General features: G+C 49.6%; 1 protein-coding gene across 3 annotated transcripts in view; it reads right to left on the bottom strand.

The window, feature by feature from the left end:
• The window catches only part of TPCN1 (two pore segment channel 1), a 42,225-nt gene that overhangs the window by 2,865 nt on the left and 17,386 nt on the right, over window positions 1-21,974 (bottom strand). For all 3 annotated transcript variants that reach the window (XM_064392153.1, XM_064392154.1, XM_064392155.1), the window contains 24 exons: window positions 21,465-21,589; window positions 18,870-19,046; window positions 17,942-18,055; window positions 17,583-17,713; window positions 16,326-16,414; window positions 15,730-15,764; window positions 15,122-15,180; window positions 13,929-14,028; window positions 12,906-13,022; window positions 11,942-12,066; window positions 10,714-10,762; window positions 10,452-10,515; window positions 9,633-9,677; window positions 8,383-8,439; window positions 8,239-8,292; window positions 7,847-7,919; window positions 7,546-7,653; window positions 6,292-6,363; window positions 5,110-5,199; window positions 4,286-4,401; window positions 3,560-3,606; window positions 3,013-3,166; window positions 1,577-1,713; window positions 791-871 (listed from right to left, as the gene is read on the bottom strand). In XM_064392153.1, coding sequence (XP_064248223.1) covers window positions 791-871; window positions 1,577-1,713; window positions 3,013-3,166; window positions 3,560-3,606; window positions 4,286-4,401; window positions 5,110-5,199; window positions 6,292-6,363; window positions 7,546-7,653; window positions 7,847-7,919; window positions 8,239-8,292; window positions 8,383-8,439; window positions 9,633-9,677; window positions 10,452-10,515; window positions 10,714-10,762; window positions 11,942-12,066; window positions 12,906-13,022; window positions 13,929-14,028; window positions 15,122-15,180; window positions 15,730-15,764; window positions 16,326-16,414; window positions 17,583-17,713; window positions 17,942-18,055; window positions 18,870-19,046; window positions 21,465-21,589 — 2,219 coding nt within the window. The remainder of the gene's footprint in view (window positions 1-790; window positions 872-1,576; window positions 1,714-3,012; window positions 3,167-3,559; window positions 3,607-4,285; window positions 4,402-5,109; window positions 5,200-6,291; window positions 6,364-7,545; window positions 7,654-7,846; window positions 7,920-8,238; window positions 8,293-8,382; window positions 8,440-9,632; window positions 9,678-10,451; window positions 10,516-10,713; window positions 10,763-11,941; window positions 12,067-12,905; window positions 13,023-13,928; window positions 14,029-15,121; window positions 15,181-15,729; window positions 15,765-16,325; window positions 16,415-17,582; window positions 17,714-17,941; window positions 18,056-18,869; window positions 19,047-21,464; window positions 21,590-21,974) is intronic.

The following is a 21,974-nucleotide window of genomic DNA, read 5'->3' as shown; positions in this document are numbered from 1 at the left end:
ATGATGTCTGGGACTGCAGAGCAGCTCCTGGTGCTGGGCAGCACCCAGGGTGTGCCAGGATGTCACATCCCTCAGTCAGACCAAGCAGAACAGGCAGGAAGTTTCTCTGCAGGTGACCCAGCCCCATGGTAAATAATGTGCATTTTCCTTAAGGGGACTCAAGCCTCATCCCCAGTCTGTCTGCTCTGGGGACAAAGGACACATTCAAATGGTTACAAGATTAATTTTTTCAGCACTAATCATTATATTTGCCCATGACCTTCAGCTGCCTTTGGCAGTGACCAAACCCATGGCAGAAAGCTCCTGACCACAGGTGGCACTGGCAGGAAGGTGCTAAAAACCCAGGGAATCTGCTGATTGACTCCTCTCCCATCCTGCTCAGCCTGCAAACCAGGCAGGCCTGCCTGGGACAAGCCAGCCTTGGTTTGTGTGTCAGACAGACACACCTAAGCTCAAACACAACCACATTCCAGAGGTTTGAGAGCTCTGTGCTCAGCAGCCAAGCCCCAGCAGCACCACAGAGTGCTCAGAGCCCCAGCAGGCACCTGGGGAGCCCAGGGCAGCTCAGCAGAGCAGGAGTGCCTGTGCACACCCCAGCGTGGTTACTGGGACTGGCCTGCCACACCTGCACCACTGAGGAGCTCTGATGGCTCTGTGCTTTAACAACCCCTGGGCTCAGAGGAAAGCAGCCCCCAGGGCTTGCAAGGATTGGCTGTTATTCCAGGGAATGCTGGAATTTTTCCTTTTTCCCACCACTGACCTGCTGGTAGCTCCAGCTCAGCCCACATACCTGTATCTCCTCCTCATACATCTTCATACTCAGGTCACTCTTGGTCCTCGACCTGCGTCCCAGAAACACTGTTGACATTTGCTGGAGGTGGGGCAAGGAGGAGGAAACACCAAAAAAGACATTCATCAGTCACTGAGCAGCTGGAACTTCAAGCATCCTTCCTGTGGACACCCATCAGCCAGTGATGAGCTCAGACCAGCCCAGGCTCCTTCTGCTGCCACCTGAGAGGCTGCAGCACCTGCCCTGTGCCCTGGTGACACAGGGGTACAATGGCCATTGTTAAAACAACCACCCCAGCTCTTCCCAGATGCATCAGACAGCAGCTCTGAGACAAGAGCTCATTTTCCCAATTCAGAATGTTTTAGAACGGCAGCATAAGCAGGGCCATGGAGAAAGAAAGCATCAGGAATCAATGCCATCATGCTGCCATAATGCTCCAGGACTGTCCAAGCCCCAGGGCTCTCTGATGGCACAGGAGATCAGCAGGGGAAGTATGAGAGAGTGGCTTCCTTAGAAGAAAAATAAATATGCTTTTTTTTTTCAATCAGCAGGGGCCAGGACAGCTCTAAGGGAAGTTTTCAGGCAGCAGGGACCAGACTTTGCCAAGGCTAGGCAAGGAGCAGCTGCTGCTCTTCCAGAGCAGCAAAATTCTGTGATGCTGCAGAGTCCCTCCAGCAGCTCAGCCCTGAACACAACACAGGCAGGATCTTCTCTCCCCAGACAGACAGAGTGGTCCTGGCACACCTCCCTCTCCTGAAGGTGAGAACTCACAGGGCTTCCTCTTACCCCATATTTGTCCATCTGGAACACAATCTTCTGCAGCTGAGCTGTTTCCGTGGCAGCTGAAGTCCTCTTGTACAGCTCAATTATGCCAATCACCTCCTCCTTGGAGATCTCCTTCTCCAGAACAATGCCATTATCTTCTGGAGAGGCAAGAAACAGAAAGAAGAGAAAAAAAAAAGTCACCAAGATGAGCATTGCTTCAACAGCTGCTCTGATAACCCTGGAAGGCAAAGCCTAAAGCACACAGGACCAAGCCAGAGCTCAGGTACAGGCTGTACCTGCTTTGTGACTGGAACATGGGCATGTTCAACCCACAACAACACAGGGAGAAAGTTAACCAGTGTGTAGGGCCAGCAAACCTTCTGACTCAAACTACTTTCATCAGGCTCCTTGGTATCATAAAAAAAAATAAATCTTGTAGCTTTTTTGTTAGTCTGTAAATGAAGAAATCAAATAATCACGTAAGAGTTTCTGCCTTTTGACCTTCACCTGCCTAAGAGAGCTTGGGAGTCCAGGGTTAGCCAATGCCCTCCACTGCTCCCTTCAAACTGGGTGCAGGAAGGATCACAAATGTTTCTCTAATTAACAGCTCCTGGGCCACACAGATTTGATCTTCTGGCACCTAAAACCCCAGGGGGGTGAGGCCTTCACCTGCAGGAACAGCAGGAGAAGGGCTGTGAGCCATGGGTGTGGCTTTGGCCCTGAATTAGCAGGTCAGGAAGGGGCCTGCAGCTCCAGGCCCCCCAGCTCAGGAGGAATAGGACAGTGAGTGAGTGATGAGGGGGATGCAGAGCCCAGTCTCTGCCAGCTCCTAGAAAGGCATGTCCAAAACCAGCACAGGGTCAGCAGCCTAAGCACAACCAGAAAATGTGGGCAGAACTGGACAGGCAGTGTCTGCTGTCCTCCAGGTCATGGCAAAACAGTGCTGGCAAATCACCTTGGAGACACGTCCTGCCACCAGGGAGGGTATCAGTGAGGAAGGGAAATTGGTTTAAAAAGATGATCAGTCTTCCCTTCCTGCAAGGTCCCTCGTTGAGCTTTGCTACATCACTGCTGCAATGTTTCCTAGAACCTTGCATGAAATGCACACGGACTTCCCATTTCAAAGGATTTGGTTGAAATGGCTCAAGTGGTGAAGTTTGTATGTGTGTGTACACAGACATATATAAAACCCACACAAATACACCCACCCATGCTTTTTGGGGAATTCTGGGGGAGAGATGAGGGGCAGAGCAGAAAGATCAGACAAAAACATCACACAAAGAACAAGCTCGAGCAAAAGAACAGCGAGCAAAAGAATTAGCTCAGGATGTCAGGTTAAAAAAAATAAATTAAAAAAAAATCTGGTTTTTCCTGGCCCATCCCATTTTCTCCTAGAGACATGAAGTACCAGGGAGAGAAGACACCAGGCTGCAGGTCAGCCAGGCCTCAGCTCTGACCTTCTGAGTCCTGGTTCTTCCGAGTGTAGTTCATGCGGAACACGAAAGCGTCCAGGATGAAGGCCACGATGATTGTCATCACCACCATGGTCACAATGTAGAAGATCATGAAGTACAGACGGCTCCAGTGAGTGGTTTGGGATGTCACCCCTTCCTGAAGGGGAGAGGGAAGAAGTGAGCAGTGCACAAAGGGAAGGAGAGGCAGCGTTAACTGCTTATCAACAGGCACAAAGCAGCATAAACACTCTACCCAGGGACTGCTTGTGCAATGCTCAATGTCCCAACGGGTCCTTGCAGCTAAAAAAAGATGTTCCTACAGGCAAACACATAGAACATCCAAAGCTGGTGGCTTTGGACAGCAGGGTGACAAATGGGAGCATGGGGCGACTTCATTTGTCCAGCCTGTGAAGCCTGGAACGTGCCCAGCAGCATGGCAGGGGTGAAATGCCTCCAAAAGACACCCAGCAACAAAGCCACCACGGGAAGAAAGCAGTGGTGGTGTCAAGGTGTGCCTGAGCTGGCTGTGCTGCCTGCAGGGGTCACTCACCATGATGATGTACCAGTCGTTGACCACCGTCAGCTCAAACAGAGTCACTGCACACAAGAGGGAGAAACACACACAGGTGATTGTTTTATCCATCCTGACCTGCTTCACTGTGACTTTTACACAAAGTGTTTGACAGGGAAGAGTGACACAAGACAGCCAAGTTTGAATAAAGACAGAAAATCCAGAGAGAATGCAGACCCTCCCCACTGCAATTCCTCCAGACAAAGGGTCAGACCCACAGAACCTGCAGCATGGCTTCATCTCTGTTTCCTGAAGAGACCAGACCTGACTCCTCAGCAGAGAGCATGGAGACCTCTGAAATCTCCAGGAGATTAGCATTCTGCTCACACATTATGAAAAATCATGGAGAGCAATCAACACATTCAAATGATTCCTCATGAGAGGGTTTAAAGAGAGGCAATGCTGCTGGTTCTTTAGAAGGGCAGAGCCTAAATGCCCTCCTTGAGCACCTCTGGTCTAACCACCAGCCAGAACAGATCTGCTGGCTTCCAGCTGGCTCTGAGAGACCTCTGCTTGCCCTGCAAAGCAGTCCTGGCACCATCAGTCAGCTGGAGCTCTCCAGACAAAGAGCAGGATGCTGAGTGAGGTGCATTAGCAGGACTGCCTGGGAGAGTCCCAGGCTCACAGGAGCATTACAGCACTACAGAGCCACCCAGCTCTGCAGGAACACAGGATAATCTCTTCTAGGGACAAAAGTGCCCTTACCAAAGCTGTTCAGAATGTTGTCAAAGTTGTTGAGATAGTAATAACCTTCTTCCACAACTGTTTTGTTGCCAACTGTGTGGTTCACCCAGCGGTAGGAATCTGCGACCGTGCTTGTGCTGGTTGGAGAAAACAGGACAAAGAATCAGCAGAGACTGGAAAAGCAAGGAAAATCTAAAAAGTTGTAAGTACCAGCCCCTCTAGAAGGTGGTAAGAAGAGCAGCAATTTCTACTTCTTGGCCAATATTTTATTTTCCTCTGGAAGAAATCATCTCTCCTTCAGAGCTCAGCACAAGCCCAGGGAGCACATGGAGTCTTTCTAATCATTCAGCAAATATTATACCAGAGAAACTGAGAGTTTGAGCTCCTTGGCTCACACTTCAAGCTTGGCATTTCCAACTGGTCTGCCATCATTACAGGTGACAAGGGCACAGCACAGCTTAGAGTCCAGGACCAGGTGAATTGATGTTGGGTGAATTGATGTTGGGTGAATTTGTTGCTGGACAAGCAACTCTGGCATCATGGAAACAGAATGGTTTGGGTAGGAAAGGACCTTAAAGCCCATCTCATTCCACCCCCTGCATGGGCAGGGACACCTTCCACCATCCCAGGCTGCTCCAAGCCCTGTCCAACCTGGCCTTGGGCACTTCCAGGCATGGGGCAAGAGAAATGAAGTATCTCCTGGATTTTTGCCACGTGTTGCCTTAGCTACAAAACCCCATTCAGCCCCAGGCCACTTCTCCAGAGGGAAATGGAGCTGCCAGAGCTCCCTGCTGCTGGCTGAGCACCAAAAGCACTCTTGAGGGGGCTGGATTTGAGGTACTCACTTGCAGCAGTTCGGGTAGACCACGCCAGCAAAGAACTCCATGCCAACGATGGCAAAGCAATAGTAGAAGATCAGCAGGGTTAAACCCAGGCTGGAGGCAGAAACAGAAAGAGTACTGTGCTGCTGAAAAGTTGCTAAGGCAGGGAAACACAAAATCCTAGGCTGGCTGCTCTGGGAGGAACTTCCAAGGGATGGGAAGCAGCACTGGAAAGCCCAGCCCACCCTCCCTGCTGCTGTGGCTCTGCAGCTCTTGGCCTGCCCTCATTCAGGGAGTCCTTGGACAAGAAGTTTGCCACTCACTGGAGAGAGAAACCAAAGAGCAGCCTGGATCCCCTCCCAGCCTGTCCTTTCCTGTTAAATAAACATCTCTCCACATCTCCTTCAACAAAGAACACCACACACTGTTTGTGCCCTCTCCACATCCCTGCATGCAGGGACTGTGCCAAGAGCAGGGCTCTCCAGCCAGCTCAGGCCTCCTGGCAGGGAAGCAGGGCTGAGGAGGAGCACTCAGGCACCACCATTCCACAAAAATGCTCTCAGGGGCTCTGCTGAGGACAGGGAACAGCTGGGGCCAGGGGGATTTGTGCCAGTGTTCTTCCCACAGGGGCTTTGTCTCCCAGCAAGAACTGGGATGGGAGAGAAAAACTAAAAATAACTCTTAGCTATCCTCCTATCACCAAAGCAGGAGGAGCCCAGGGTGCTGGAGTGCTGCTGCTCTAAGGAATTGGAAGAAGAACACTCCACTGGCTGAGAAGAATCAGTAACTACCCACTGAGAGATCAGAGCAGGCTGGACAGGTCCCTGCCCTGACCCCAAACCCTCCCTGCCCATGGAGAGGTCCCAGCTGTGACCCCAAACCCTCCCTGCCCTTGGACAGGTCCTTCCCTGACCCCAAACCCTCCCTGACCCCAAACCCTCCCTGCCCTTGGGCAGGTCCCTGCCTGCCCCCAAAGCCCCCCTGCCCTTGGGCAGGTCCCTCCCTGACCCCAAACCCTCCCTGCCCTTGGAGAGGTCCCAGCTGTGACCCCAAACCCTCCCTGCCCTTGGAGAGGTCCCTGCCCTGACCCCAACCCCCCCCTGCCCTTGGACAGGTCCCTGCCTGCCCCCAAAGCCCCCCTGCCCTTGGGCAGGTCCCTGCCTGCCCCCAAAGCCCCCTGCCCTCCCCAGGAGCAGAGGTTGGTACCTGGCCATGCGAGGGAACAGCTCAAACATGGTGTCCAGCACGTTCCTGTAGCGCTTCTTCAGTTTGAACAGCCTGAAAGGAGAGGCCAGCAGTTACCCACCCCCTGCAGCTCTCCTGGTGGTGGGGGAAGAGCAGAAAGGAGAATCCCAGCTCTCTCTGCCTCACTGGTCAACGACACTGAGGTTTCCTGACACCTCTCTGCTCTTGTTCAAGTGGTCTCTGCTCGCCTTCCTGCTGTCCCATCTAAATGTTTGTGACACATTCAATAGGACTGAGGGTCTCAGGGAAAAAAGGCTGGCTTTTTACATGGCATGATGCATAAACAGATATTTAAAACTCCTAAAAATTTTTAAGAACTTATACTAGGCCCGTGTACAGGGTCAGGATTCATTCCTGCTTCCCCCAGACACAAGCTTTTCTGTGTTTCCCCCATGACCCAATAAAAATTGATGAAACAAAACTGTGCCTGCTTATTTAAGATTTGGCAACCCCATTATCCTTTACAGAGAAACACAGCTGCCAAACAGGCTTTGGCAGGGGAGGAACAGAGAAAACATTATTTTTTGTCCCCTCTTGAGTGTCATGAAGTGTTCTTAAAATTCTCACTGAAGAGTTAAATTACATCAGCTTGTTTTTAATGAAACATTTCACCTCAAATCCCTTCCCCCTGTGGCTCTGGAGGTGTTTGTGAAGGTGAGTGTACCTCAGCATGAGAGGGTTAATCAGCCCCAGCTCCCTGAACTGCACAGAGGTGACAGGCCATGCTCTTGCTCAAAGTGTGAGATGCAGTTGGAGCAGGGCAGTACTTCACCCTAGAAAGCAGCATCCTTTGAAAACTGTAATTTCTGGTAATTCAATGGAAATTATTAAACTGGCTCAGACCATCTCACCCTGACAGAAAAGCTTTTCTCTGAACAGCACCAGACAATTTAGAGGAGGTGTAAGAACCCCACGAAGGCAGACACAGGATAATCTGCCCCCAGTAAATCCCTTGATCTCTATTAGAGATCAGCTTAAGCTCCAAAGCCCAGGGTTTTCATATCCCATCCCAAGTTTTTGTTATCGCTCATTTTGATAACTCGCGCTAATCCCATTACCCCACGCAATCCCTGTTTGCCACGGTCACACTCCCACTGAGCAATCCTTGCCCTCTCCTGCTAAGGAGCTCAGTCCCCAGTGGGACTGATGGAAAACAAGGCTGCTTTGTCCCACCTGCTCTCTGGAATCCCCCCTCCCCAGCCTTCCCCAGCTCACCTCAGCAGCTGCAGGGGTCGCAGGACCACGATGAAGTAAAAGGGCTCCATGTTGAATGCCAGTGCCATCAGCCCCAGAAATGCAAACAGGGTGACTGAGAAGTCAAAGCTGGAAAGAAAAATGAAACAAAATTCATGTAAGAGCAGTGATTTACCAGCAGTGCTTCAGCAGAGAAGAGGGGTTGGTGCTGCTCCTAACAAGATGCACAAGGCATCCATGACAAGCTGCCTGATGGCCTCCTCTCTGCAGGCCTGGCTCAGGAGTTGGTGTTTCCAACCCAAAAAGATGAATGGGCACTTACAGGTTCCAGCCTGAGGACAGGTACTCCACAGGCCCCAGCCCAGTGGTCTTCAGGAGCAGCTCCACACCATAGACTGCAACACAAGAGGATCAGGAATGAGCAGCCCCACAGGGAAGGCTCATCCCCTCGTGGATGTGTGGTGGTTTTAAAGGATTTCTGTTAAACAGGGGTTTAACAGACCCCACCCAGTGAGGTGCCAAAGAGACTTTTCCCTTCCAACACATTTCCCTGTGTTCATGGAGATTTCTCTCTGGAGAAGTCTACAAAACAATCCCTGCCAGGCACACCATTGTTCTGGATGGAGGCTCTACACCCAAGGCTGAATTGTAACTTCAATTCCCTTCCCAGCTCCTCAGGAAATCACACAGCTCTGTTGGGAGGCATCAGCTTACTTGTGAGGAAGACTATGTAGCTCCATGGGACATTCCTGGAGAAGAAATTCCCTCCTGCAAGACACAAGAACAGCTTTGTCAAGCCCTCCCCTTCTTCCAATCCCCCAGCACCACAGTCAAGCAACAAGCTGTGATGTTTCCTACCTTGCAGCATGAAGGTTTCAACAAGAATCCAAATTCCATTCACAGCCACCACAGTGTCTGGAAAAGAAAGGAAAAACTCATAGCAAAACCACTCCTGGATATCCATTTCTCAGGCCAACAAAAAGAATACAACACAGACAAGTGGTAGGAGCATTGGTTCCAAGTCAATGAACAAACTGAACTCATAAATTGTGAGTCTTCCCCCATGTCTTGATGCAGGCCTTTAAGAGATGCAGTACCTTTGTGTTCAAAAAGAAACAAAACTATAAGAAAAAAACCAAAAAAACCCATAATTACTGAGTAGAAATAATCACTTAGAAGCCAGCAGGTAGCACCAGGAGGAATCACTCTTTCTCCTCTAGAGAACAGAAGCACAGATTCCCTGTCTCAGGCAGCTCAGTTGCCAAGCAATCCCTCCAGCAGTGAGGATGCTCACAGCTCCTTGAGAGCAAACAGAATGTGCCTCATGGCAAGGCACTTCCTCATCCAGCATCCTCAGCTGCAAGATAAACCCCCCAAGGCCTGGGAAAGCTGATCACCAACCCACCCACATGCAGGAAGCCCCACAGAGGCGGTGTGCAGTGAGCCAGGGAGCCTCTCCAGAGCGAGAGCTGAGAGCCCAGGCTGGTGGTACCATGAAGCAGTTCCCTCCCTCTCCACCAAAACTCCAAAATTTGTCCATGAACCACGGCTCAGACCACACCAAATTTGGGAAGGACATTGAGAGATGTTTGAGGGCATCCAGAGGAGGCAACAGGGCTGGAGAGGGGCTGGGAACACAAACCCTGAGAGGAACCACTGAGGGAGCTGGGGGTGCTCAGCCTGGAGAAAAGGAGACTCGGGAGTGCCCTCATCACTCTGCACAGCTCCTGAAAGGTGCCTGTGCTCAGCTGGGGCTGGGCTCTTTCTCCAGGAACTGACAGAACCACAGGACACAGTCCCAAGCTGCACCCCAAGGGAAGTTTAGGTTGGATATTAGGAAAAAGTTTTTTACAGAAAGGGTGATAAAGTTCTGGAATGGCTGCCCAGGGAGGTGGTGCAGTCCCCATTCCTGGGTGTGCTTAACAAAGCCTGGATGTGGCACTGGGGGCCAGGGTTGAGTTGAGGTGTTGGGGCTGGGTTGGACTCCATGATCTTGAAGATCTCTTCCAACCCAGTGATTCTGTGAAAGTTCCTCCAAATTCCTTGCAGGGCTGGCAGACCCAGCACACCACACGAGCAAGGGAGCCAAGCAGATGATTCCTACTCACACATGGTGTACTGGAACACACGGGACTTCACCAGGATGTTGATGCCTGTGTGAAGGGAAGGATGATAAAACAAATGTTTACACCATCCCCCACACCACAGATCCCTCTGTCTTCTCCCTAGAGATATTTTCCATACCAATCCTCAGCACAGAAGCTAAACAGATCAGCGTATGATTAACTTCCACTTTTTGGGAATAAGTTTAAATATCCTTCAGAATTTCAGCAGCAATGAAGTCCTTACCCTTAGCCCCCAAGATGCCCTGTTTGGTCTCTATGTGCTAATTCTGGGGTGGACAGAGGTAAATGCTCTGTGTTTGGAACAAGGAGGGCTGGGAGCATCAGCAGAGCTCTGAGGGCTCCTGTGGCAGCTGTGCTTGGGTCAGAGGGTGTCAGCTCTTCCCCAGGAGCACACACCACCCCAGAAGAGCTGCAGGTTCTTTATTCTGAATGGCTACATCCAGCCAAGGAACTTGGGACACAGGAGGTAAATTGGCAAGGCATGAATCTGATGGGGGTTTCAGGCTTCTCTTTTCCCTTCCCAAACTGCTGCCTTTGACCTGAATGGGACCAGGCAGCCTAAGAGCTTTTGTGACAACCCAAATCCCACTCCACAGTCACTGCAGGAATATTTACAGCACAGAAATCTTCCCTGGAGACTCTGAATCCAAGTCCCTGGCCTCGGAGGCTCTGGATACCCAAGAAGCTGGTTAGAAAGCCTTCCCTCAGCTGTTTGCCAGAGACACAAGACAAAGTCCCTTCTTTGTAAAGAATGCTCTTCCTGCCAGCTGAACCCACGCTGCCATGAGAAGAGCGTGTTACCTTTGAAAATAAGGAAGGCAGTCCGAGGCAGGTCATCAAACCAGTGCTCGCGGTTCCGCTTGGCCTGGAAGCAGAACAGCCACGGTCAGCAGCAGCCAGAGCCACATCCATGCCAAAAAAAGGGCAGGGATGGAGAGCCACCCTACCCCCATCAGCTGCTTCCCTCAGATTGCCTTTGTTTCTCACCCAGCTCCTCTCTAACCACTCCTTTTCTCTCCCTCCCACACACGGTTTCCTTCCTCTGCACCCAACAAACTCTTACCTTCCATTTTAAGCCAACAACTTCATAGAAATTGTAAAAATCCTTTAGACTGCAAAACAGAAGGAAACATCCGATCAGAGCCTTGAGGGTAAGCAGATCCTTAATTGTCCCTGTCAGACATCAGCAGTGGAGAGTCCCTGGAGGTGATTAACTCCTTATCAGAACTGCAGCCACAGCTGACAGGACTCAGCAGTGACCTCTTCCCAGCCTGGCCAAAGGTTCCTGATTGACAATAGCCAGAATCTCCTTTCTGTAATGCTTCAGCCCTTAAGGGAAGCTCTGACTCTGCTGAACTCCAGAGTTGTACCACTGAGAGGAAAGACCTGAGGCTTAGATGCCAACTCCAAGGGATGGAGATTGCACTGCTCTTCATGAAGAAGTCTTGGACTGGCTTAATTACTCCTACAGTCCTTTTCTAAGATCTTTGCACATTTTCTTTTCAAGGTAAAAATGAAGTTTGAAAAAGGACATGAAAGCAAAGAAACTCATAGAAAATGAGTGCCTGTCTAGGTGCCCAGGGTCAGGCCTGTAACAGCTTTTATGTGTCTGGAAGTGAGGATGCTGAACTTCACAGACTCTTACTGGTGACATCGGTGCCTAAATTTCACAACTCAGTCTTTCTCCCTGTGCCATTTTCAATACTTCTCTGTGGCACTTGACTTCAAGGAGAAACATCAGCACCAGTTTCATAGGAGAGTCACTTGGAACCTGTCTGTGGCCAGAACAAAGGAAAAGGAAGAGAAGGTCTCCTGCTCTAATTCTCTCTACTCCCTTGCTGGCTGGAGTTAGCTGCACCCACCCCCCACCAGAATGGCAATTCTCTGCCTCATAACACAGAGGATGGCAGCCCTGAAAGCACCAGCAGAACCAAATTTTAATTAACAAAACCCTGGGGGGGACAGCCAGCTGCTGGAAAAAAGCAAAACCTTGTAAAGCTGCGAGGCTGCACTGTGTGAGGAAATGCTCCTGCAGGCTCCAGAACTCCCCAGCCCCTGCCTCTGCTCTGCCAGGGGAGAGGGAAGCAGCTCCTGCCCGTGAGTGCCAGCAGTGCTGTATCCACCAGAGGGCACGCAGCAACCCCAGCACTCAGCTCTCAGGGTACCCCCTCCCAGCTCCCAGCTTCCCACAAAACCCTTCCCATCCCAGAACGCTCATTCCACAGACCCAGCCATCCTCCCCAAAGCACAGCAAGCTCCCTGCTCTGGGCGCAGCAGCAGGAGCACCCTACCTGACTAAAGGGGTATTGCTCTGATTCAGTGCTTTGAAGGTGAGATATCTCTCTCTGGCACACATCCGAGGCTTGTAGAACCGCAGCAGCCCTTCGAAGTGCTTGAAGGAAATTCCAGACGGCCTCTGGCAACAAAGGAATGCTGTCAGAAGCAGCAGCAGCAGGCAGGAATGCACAGAGGCTTTTAATTCTCACTCTGGATTTGTTTTGAGCAGGATTTCATACATATAACTGAGCCCCCTAAGCACCCTGAGCTATTACTTTAACACACCAAGCTCATCCCAGGGCAGAGATCAGAAAGCCTTTCTGGCAATGGGTCCCTCCAGCAAATGCAGAACTGTTCCCTGCTGCCCCATCACCTGAAAATTGTGCAACCAGACACCCCAAGCAGAGTTCAACCCCTCTTCTTGGGAAATGAGCAGGCAGCCTAACAGATCCCATCATGGCACTTTTTAAAGACCATCAGCTATGTGCACTAAACATGAACTAATCTACTATAAGTGGGTTAGTTATTTTTGGGTCTTATCTCCAACAAGTTAAGCAAGAAATTAAGCTTCCTCCTCACAGTGTTTGTCCCTGTAAAAAGCTGTTTGTAGGTGAATTCCTCCTGTTTCTGCACTGCTCACTCGTGCAGGATCTAGAGAATGGATTATATTTTCAACTGTATGACCCATCCCTCCTCTCAGCAGTGATGCCTGGTAAGCCAAACAAGTCCTCAAGTGACCCAGCCTGATTCAGAGAGAAATCAATGATCACATGCACTCCAGCACAAACCTCCCCCATTTTACCAAGCCACAACCTCACGCAGGGCTGAAATTCAGAGCACTCTGCTAACAGAGGTGAACACGAATGAAAAAAACCACTAGCCCATGGTGAGCCTGATCAGAATGAAGAGAGATAAAAGCCCTTTTTTGGGAGGTGCTGCTTCAGCAGCCAGCCCAGGGTGCTGCTGGCACAGCCTCACCTGTTTGGTGACCAGCAGCCGGTACGCGTGCTGGATGGCCGTGCGCTTGTGCAGCAGCAGGGACTTGAACTTCCTCTTCTCAATGTCATTGAAAGTGTCAAACACGACAGCCAGAAGCTGAGAAGACAGGGAAAAAAAAAAAAAAAGTGTTGTTTTGACCTTTATACTCTGCAGGGTTTCAGGGAAGCAAGGAGAGGCACTGCCTGCAGCAGGAATGCTGATGGAGTCGGTGAGGTCCCACTGGCACCAGGGATCCCAAAAAGGGATCTCCAGGCTCTGATCCACTTTTTGGAGGAGGTCCAGATGTTTCTGGCCTCTCAACATTTGCTAGAGGGTTTTAAGGGCTACACAAATGCCAGCAGAAAACCGTATCAAAAGGTTTAGTAAAATGCCCTGATCTGTCCCTGGAAAGCAGGGTTTGAGGGCTGCTCTCTGGATCCACCCTTCCTGGGAGCTTTGGCTAACACACAGCAAGCTAACCCTCCATCTGGGAAGGCAGTGAAATCCAACCACAAGCATCAAATCCCTCACCTTGGGCTGCAGAATTCCTCATCTCCTTTGGCAAGGCCTTTTCCAGCACTCACATCCTCCCCTGGGCAGCCGTGCTCTCACTCTGCAGTGATCAGCACTGCAGTCCTGCCATCCTGAGTAATTCCATCCCCTTCAAACTGATTTACAAAGTATTTCGGGCAAGTCCAGATAATAAAATGCCATTTTATGATAAATAATTAAGACAGAGAAGGATAATAAATTTCATGCAACCGACTATGTCACTCCAAGCACGATATTAATGGGAGAGTAGTTGAAAGATGCTCATATAATTTGGTTTTCCGTGATTTAGTTCAATTCCTCGTGGTTAGACATTAAAAGAGTTCTATCTGTAGCCAAGCTGCCATTTCTAGAAGTGCTCTGCCAAAGGGTCTGAGATGATTGCAGAGCAGTTCTGGGAATGGGGAAGACTCTGCTGAGCAATGAGCTCCAAGAGCAGGCAGAGGGAAGGGAAGTGCTGCCCTGGGGACTCACCAAGTTCATGATGAAGTAGAGCTCGATGGAGAGGTACACGATGAAGAAGACACAGGACCAGGGGTTGCGGGCGTAGGACGGCATCATCACATCAGGGAAACTGCACCCCAAAGGACACAGGGGTGAACACCAAAACCTCGTGGAACACAGCCCACTGCACAGGCAGCAGGGTATGAACTCACATCTAAAGAGCTGCACATTTGTACAAAACCCGTGGAATAAAAATAAATGTGGCGAGCACATTCCTCACACAGCCCAAATGTAGCCATGATATTTTCTGAAAAATCCTTTTGCCAGGATTTTTCTCCTGAGGAGCCTCAGGAAAGAAATGTAAACAATAATTACCTGCTGCTGTGGAATGCTACAGGTGCATCTGTGACTGGTGCATGTTGGTTGTTTCTAATTAATGGCCAATCACAGTCAGCTGGCTCGGACTCTCTGAGTCAGAGCTTTTGTTATCATTCCTCTCCTGTCCTTGCTAGCCTTCTGATGGATCCTTTCTCTCTGTTTCTTCCAGTATAGTTTTTAGTATATCATTTTAATATAATATAATATCATAATGTAATAAATCAGCCTTCTGAAACATGAAGATTCTCTCTCTTCCCTCGTCCTGGGACCCTCCAACACAACCATACCCAAACACCAAATGGGATTTGTGGTGTGGTTAAGGGCTATGCTTTGATACTTAACAACAGCAGTACAGCCTCAGTGCAGGTGTTACCACCTCAGATTTCTTCCATCCTTTGCTAATTTCCCAATCCCCTGGGCTCTCCCTGACAGCAGATCAATATTTACTCACTGCTGTTTTCCCAATTTCCCAGCAGACAGGTGAATTGCAGCACAGGAATGGGAAGTTACTTCTCAGCTGTGAGCTGTTGGCTGACAAAGGAGCACAAACACACATTTTCCCTTCTTGGACCAAGGCCTAACAAAGCTGTTTCCCCCTTACTGCCCTCACAGTGATGAAGACATCTGAGTCCTTAGAGATAACTCTGCAGCTGAGGCCACAGTGTCCTCAAGTAAAATGAAATAGCAGCTCTTCCCATGCAGGCTGACCCTGGACATCTCCCTCTCTCAGGCAGAGGAAAGGGGTCACACATTTGGAGACAGAGCATTTCTGCAGATAAACTCTTGGCTCTGCCAGATTCCTTTGGGACAAAGGGAAAGACTGAGATAGAAGAGCATGAACTTACTTTGAAGTGGTCAAAAGCACAAAGAGATTCACCAGGCTGTTCTCTAAGGTATTGAAGTACTGAAAGAAAAAATTCCCATGACAAAATGCAAGCAGGAACTCACAGGGACATTTTGTTCTAAGAAACAACCAGTCCCCCACCCCTCTGGATACAGGCACTCCCACAATTCCCTGATGCCTTCCCTAGGGAAAAGTCCTTCAGCACTTTTAAAGTTCCCTGGGAAATGGTGTGTGAAGGGTTAAGCCAAAAGCACATTTTTATTAACACTTTCTCCCAGGCAGCCACACAGCCTGGGCAGCAGCAGGAACCAGTGGCTGCTGGACTCTGACCACAGCAGTGGAAGTGGCTGAGCTTTGCCCCAGACACCTCCTCCCCTGGGGACAGTGGCAGGTGGCTCTTTTGGCTGAATGAAGGCACCAAGAACAAGGAACAACTCTGAGAATGTTCCCTTTGGGACACCCTGTCTTGGAGGAAGTTCCTTCCACAGTCTTCCTCCCCACAGAGGGTAAAGCAGGGTGACACTGCCAGGAGCAGTTTGGTCTCACACAGAATAAACCATAAATGCACTGTAATGTTGAATTCTTAACAAAAAAAATCAAGATACTCACTGGATCGGAGTGGTTAGGAGAAAACAAGTAAAAACCTGAAGAGGCAACAGAGAAAATAAAGGAGGAGAGAAAGGAGAAAGAACAAACAAAAATCAAGTCAGGTCAATGTCAAGCAGGGGAGCAGTTCCCAAAGGGAAGGTCCCACTGACAGCAAATCCTCTCTGACACCCTGAGGATGGGAGCATCTGGCAGACCTTCTCCACAGAGATTTGCCAGGAGATGTCATTGGCATTTCACTGCTCCTTTTGGAAAAGAAACTTGCTGGGGATGGTTTGGGCTGTAGCAGGTACACTCCAGACACATGCCTTTGTGGGGATGCAGATTGAAGTGTTAACACTGAGGAAGAGCTGGTGGAAGCAGAGCTTGAAAACACACACCACTGACTGTGCTCTGCAAGAGGTTAAAAGGACTTTTGTCTCAAAATTAAATACCCAGCCTTCAGACTTTCTGGATGTTTTAACTCTGCCTTCCAGATGACTGCAGATGAAATGGGATAAATGGATCTGATCAGCTTTATATTGACCCAGGCTGTTCATGTTGCTTTTGGACAATCACTGGTTAAGAGCATCACTTCTCCACCCATAAACACAACTCACCCAGAATAGCAAAAATCACCATGAAGAAAAGCAGGAGGAGAAGGATGTCAATAAATGGTGGGAGGGACTGGAAGATCTGTCGCAGATTTCTGAAAAATAAGAAAACGTTAATAAACTAAAATTTGCACATTTACTCCTCCAGGTTGTCAGGGGGGAAAAAAAAACCCACCACCACCACCCCACACTTGAGGGCTTTCTTCCCACTCCCTCCAAGGATTAAAAGTAGAAAGCTTGCTAAATTAGGATCATTTCCAAGCTACCCATCTGTCCTTTGCAGTCAGCTCTCAGGTACTGCAAACAACACTCATGTCACACTCAGTTCTCCTTCTGCAGACTGAAGACCAGCCCTGATTCACTGGGCAGCTTCCAGGCAAGCCCAGGAGCAGAGCCAGGGCAGCCACACCCTGTGCTGGTCTCTGAGGTGTTTTACACACCCAACCCTGTGCACCACCAGCACATCCACACTTAGCTCACAGTGGAACCATCTCCAACACAAAGGCCAGTGAAAGACACTGACTTTCCTGGGATGCTTGCAGGATTTTGTTGGAATGCATGAAATATAAGCCTGAGTCCCTCAGAGAGAGAAAGGAATGCAGGGATTAAATTAGAACCTTTAGAAAAAATGAAATATATTGGGCCACACAGACATGAAGTAAAAGTGTAAGTTTTAGTTTCAAGTAAGTAGAAATATATCTTAAGTGCCTTAAGAGACTGTGTTAGCTAGTAAAAGCCATAAAGCCTAGTTTAAAGTTCTGTAGTGTTACCTTTCACAAAATTAACTTAGCTCCAGGCATAATGAAAACATAGCAGAACGTTGCTTGCATTTCTGGATAGGACAGAACTATTTACATGAACAGACAGAACTCCCTGTGTAGACTTTGGGTAAGAACTGACACTACTTTCACACTCTAGAATCAAGCTTGGGTAGGTGCAGGAAGAATGTTTTAGAATTGTGTTTTAGCTGACTGGATAATTTATGAATAAAATCCCCCTGTATTGGGGTGCAAAGGGGAAGAAGAAAAGAAGGGGTAGCTGCTGCTAGCTGCTGCTCAGAACACCAGCACTCTATGCCAGGAAGCTTTTAGCACAGACTTCAACACTCTGAACTCAATCACGCGATAAACAACTTTACAACAACCACAACAGCTCCGTCTCTTTAAAGACCCAAGACCCACGCCCAACTCGACAGGATGTGAGTGCTTTCCCTCCAGCCCAGCCCCAGGAGTGAGGGCAGAGCCCCAGGCAGCCCAGCCTCACCTTCTGACAGCCCCACAGTAGCGGCAGTCCACGAGGAAGATGCAGCGCAGGGCGCGGGTGATGCGCACGTGCGACGTCTGGCGCACCAGCACCACGATGGCCTCGATGAACTGCACCAACAGCACACACGTCTGCAAGAAAGGGGGGATCAGAGGCAAAGCTCTGCTGACCACCTGTTCATCTGCACATTTGAAGGATGGGAGGTGTCCCTGAGAGTTGAGGGATCTGGCGTGCATCATCTGGCAGCTGGGACAGAGCGGCTCCGTCACCCTGCTGCAGGGCAGGCCAGTATTTCATCTGGCTCTTTGGTTCTGGGAGGTGCTAAAGGAGAAACCCTGACAATCAAGCAGATAACTCACCTTGACCATAGTCCTTTTGTGCCTGATAAAGGTTTGGAAGCCCAGCCACCTCATCTTCATGGAGAGCTCAAAGACGACCACGATTAACGCAAACAGCTCCAGGGTAGCGTGGACCTGCCACAGCACAGGGGTGGTGAGAACAGCAGCACAGCAGAGGCCACACTCCTGCCCCTCCTTTTCCAAGGAGCTCCTGGGTTTGACAGCAGTCTGAGCATGGCCTTGTGGCATGCAGGAAAACCCCAAGCCGCTTTTTTACAGCTAACATAGCAGTATTTCTCAAAATTTCTGTATCTACTGCTTTGTGCTTTTATTAAAGCCTGTGCAATTTGCCTCTAAGCAGTACCAGGCCAGAATTTCATGAAATCCATGTCCCTTCTGGGCTTGAGCAACACAGGAAAAAACTTATTGATATATTTGAAACAAAAGGCCAAGATATCAACAACTTGAGCAGAAGCACTTTGAAAAAAGATGGAGACTGTAATTTTTTTAGTGGAACACTGGAAGGAGAGCTTCTGGGCAGAGAAAGTTTATACAGAGAAGGGTTTTCCCTTGAATTAGACATTCTGGACAATTACAGGGAAAGTCCTGATCTGTGTTCTAGGAACCAGTGGTGGTGCTGGGGTAATGGCACCAGCCCTGACAACAGCTTTGAAACCACCCCATCAAAGCCCACAGACTGCTGAGTTATCTCATGAAAAAGGAAAAACCCACCCATTTCTGTTACTGAATGAAGAACTGCACAAACTGATGACACGAAATGAGTATCACTTTCATTGTGGTCTGCCTAGATCAGATGGAAAAAGGAAGCTTTGCTGTCTGGCCTATCTGCTGTCAACCATTTACAGAACAAACCAGGTGGATTTTTTTCCTCTTAGTGCCTCCTCCTTCCTCTGTTTGGCCATCATTTTCCTCAAGCCCAGGTACTCACAAAGATGCCCAGGCGGAGCATGGGGACGGCGGGAGCCTCGCACAGGGACAGCAGCAGCAGCAGCAGGGCCGTGCTCAGCTCCATCAGGTAGAAAAGGTGGTTGTGTGCAAAGAGGTAGGCAGCGAGTGCTTTGGCGTTTTTGGGGTGAGTGAAGAACTTGTCATTATTTTCTCCTTCCTAAGGCAGCAGGAATGAAGAAGGGAACAGCATTAGTGGCTCTTGGTACTATAAAGAGTGAAGAATGCAGATTTTTACAGGGATGAGATACAATTCCCAACAGACTATTCCATTTACAGCCTGTTGTTGATGTGTTTATTCAGGAATGGACTCTACACACACGGGACATCCCCTCCTGCTCATAACCACATTTCAGTAATGAAACTCTTTAATATCCACAAACTCCTGCTTCAGAAACCCCTGAGCCTTTTCACAATGAGGCAGAGAGCTGGGAGAGTTTGTAAAGGCAGGCAAAGAAACTTCAGCCAACATCCCAACACAAACACAGCACTTCATTTACTTGCAACTACTTCCACATGTTTACAGACTTATTTGATTAAACTTCTCCAGGACAGAACACAAAAACACCCAGATAAGCTCCAGGGCACCTGGCTGACAGTTGTTCCTCCTTATCTTGGCCTTGCAAAATGTCTGGGAGAAAACATTGGAGCACACACAGTGTTTTCTGCTTCAGGAATGTAAGACAGACTCCATGAAAAATTAACAAGTCTCTATGCTGATTTGTCATTCCCTCTTAACTAGAAAGCTTAATTAACATTAAAAGGTCAGATACTCCATCTTAACATTTTGCCTACAACTGATTTTCAAACAGCTACATCGTGACTATTTTTACCCCTAGGATGAGACTTCATTTGGGGAGATTTTAGAGGGTTTTCATCAGAACCACCCAACAGCTTCTTCTCTTTCTTGAGTCAACAGTTTGGGCAAGGGAGCTTTTGTCACTCACAGGAAACTTGTTGCCTCTTGGGAACTGTCATAAGAGATCACTTTTCCCCAGCAGGGCCACACAGATGCACAAGAAGTGGTGAGGTTTTATTTAAATTAACATCTTCCCAGGCAGGCAATCACTGCAAGGACAGCCAAGCTATTACTATCAAAGCAGAATAGCTGTGATTGCAAAGGGATAACGAGGTCAGGGAACTCCTTTAGGAAGTGAAGCATTCTCCTGACTCGCTCAGGAGAGGGTTCCCAATGTTTCTCACTCACTCCAGCTCACATTGGGTTTCAGAACAAGCACTGCTGGGTCAGAGAGCCAGGCTGGAGCAGGACAGAGCCAGCCCTGCACAGAGCCCAGGCTGAGATCAGCAGGGTTGTTCCCATCCACCCTGGCAGGACACACTTGTGGAATGACAAACAGCCTAAATCCTGCCTCCTGGGAGCCAAGCAATTCCAAACGTGCCTGGACAGCAAAGCCCTCTTACCCAGACCCAACACTTGCCTGCAGCCGCTGCTCACAAAACTCTCTTTAAGTGATTCCACCTCATTTCAAGGACAGTGTCACCGTGGCCATTGGTCAATCAGCAGCAGCAATCATCCCCATCCGAAGGGCCAGGCCTGCTGTGCCCATCACCATCAGAGCTGCAGCAGCTCAATGACCCTTTGCAGAGCTGCTCCAATAATCAGGAGTTTAAAAAAAAGCCTGGGATGGAGGCTGGAGCCACCCTGCCATTGTCAGGGCTGCTCCAGCACACCACAGAGCTCAAGTGTTATCAAGGTCCAGGCTACACTGTTTTAAAATATCTGAGAAGTGAGATTTCTCAGTCCTGTGGGGTCAGAGCACAGAGGAACAAATGGTTTCTGTCACCTTGCAGTGGCTTAAATAAAAAAAAAAAAAAAAGCCTCAACTGGGTCCAAAGCACCTCAGAGCTTTGGAAGGGAATGAAGAGAAGGAAGGACAGATGGTAATGGAACCAGCAACCACTTCAGACTGGACAGCTCTGGGAGAAGCTCAGTTTTGGTGGCTAATTCCTCACACCAGATGTACAGCAACCTTGAAAAAGCAAACCCTTTGTTGCAGTAAGGATGGTGTTTCTGGTAACTGAAGTATGGGTGGAGTTTGATTCTTCGTTGTTTCAAATATTATGAATTTCCCTCCTGGGCTGATCCTGATCCCAGCATCCTTTAATCCTGTACAAACCAAGACATCTGCTTTCCCTCGTGCCTCACATGATCTGCAGGACTTGACTGACACTAACTGGGCCACCCCATGGCCTAGGCAGGATTGGGACCTGCACTTCCAGAACAGGAGGGCAGTGATCATTCCCCCTGAGTGAGTGCAGAGATGAAATGACAATCTGTGACCAGCTACAGAAACCTCCACGCCAAGGTGGCTGAACTGTGCACATGCTGAACCCCCAGCCAGCACAGTCCTTGAGAAAGGATGGGTTTTTGTTGTTAGTTGCCCCAAGTGACTTCCAAAGCCTATCTGGAGGTGCCTCCAGCAATGCCCCACTCCTGAAGCAGAATCCCTGGCCAGGCACCCAATTTTCAGCCTCAGAACAGAAGCTGTTTGTTTCCCGTGGCCAAGAACCATTGCAGCTCCTGCAGAGCATTCTCCCCCCACGCAGCAGGGCTCACCTGGAGGTAGATGGCTGCCTCTTGGTAGTTCATCTCCCAGTTGTGGCGGGCAGAGCTCTGCTGGGCGCAGCACTCCCTGGCCGCGGGGCTGGAGGCATCACTGACCACGTCATAGCTGCCTCCATCTGCAGCAAGAAAAGGGATCAGCCATCAGGGGTGCAGCAGGAGGCTCTGGGATCACAGACAGCCAGAGCAGCTGGGAAAGTGGCAGCTGCACACTGACAAATTGACTCTTGGCAGGTAGGAGCTTTAAAGAGACGCTCGAACGCAGCTCTTGCACAGGGGAGCGCTCCTGGAAGATCATCAGAAGAGACAGCTTCCTACTCAGTGCAGCAAGCAGCTCTCCTGGCTCAGAGCTGTGTGCTGTCATGCCTGAAGCTGGCTATCAACATCACAAACCACGAGCAGGCAGGTAACAGCCAGCAGCCTCCCAGGATGGCCAGCCCAGGGAGGAGAAGAGCGTTTGCTGACGGGGCAGGAAGCTTTTGCACGTGTCCTTGGAGCAGAGGC

Source organism: Passer domesticus, chromosome 17, assembly GCF_036417665.1.
Source record: "Passer domesticus isolate bPasDom1 chromosome 17, bPasDom1.hap1, whole genome shotgun sequence".
Classification (NCBI taxonomy): Eukaryota; Metazoa; Chordata; class Aves; order Passeriformes; family Passeridae; genus Passer; species Passer domesticus.
Note: the sequence above shows the minus strand (reverse complement) of the source record. Positions and strands in the feature narration are given on the sequence as shown.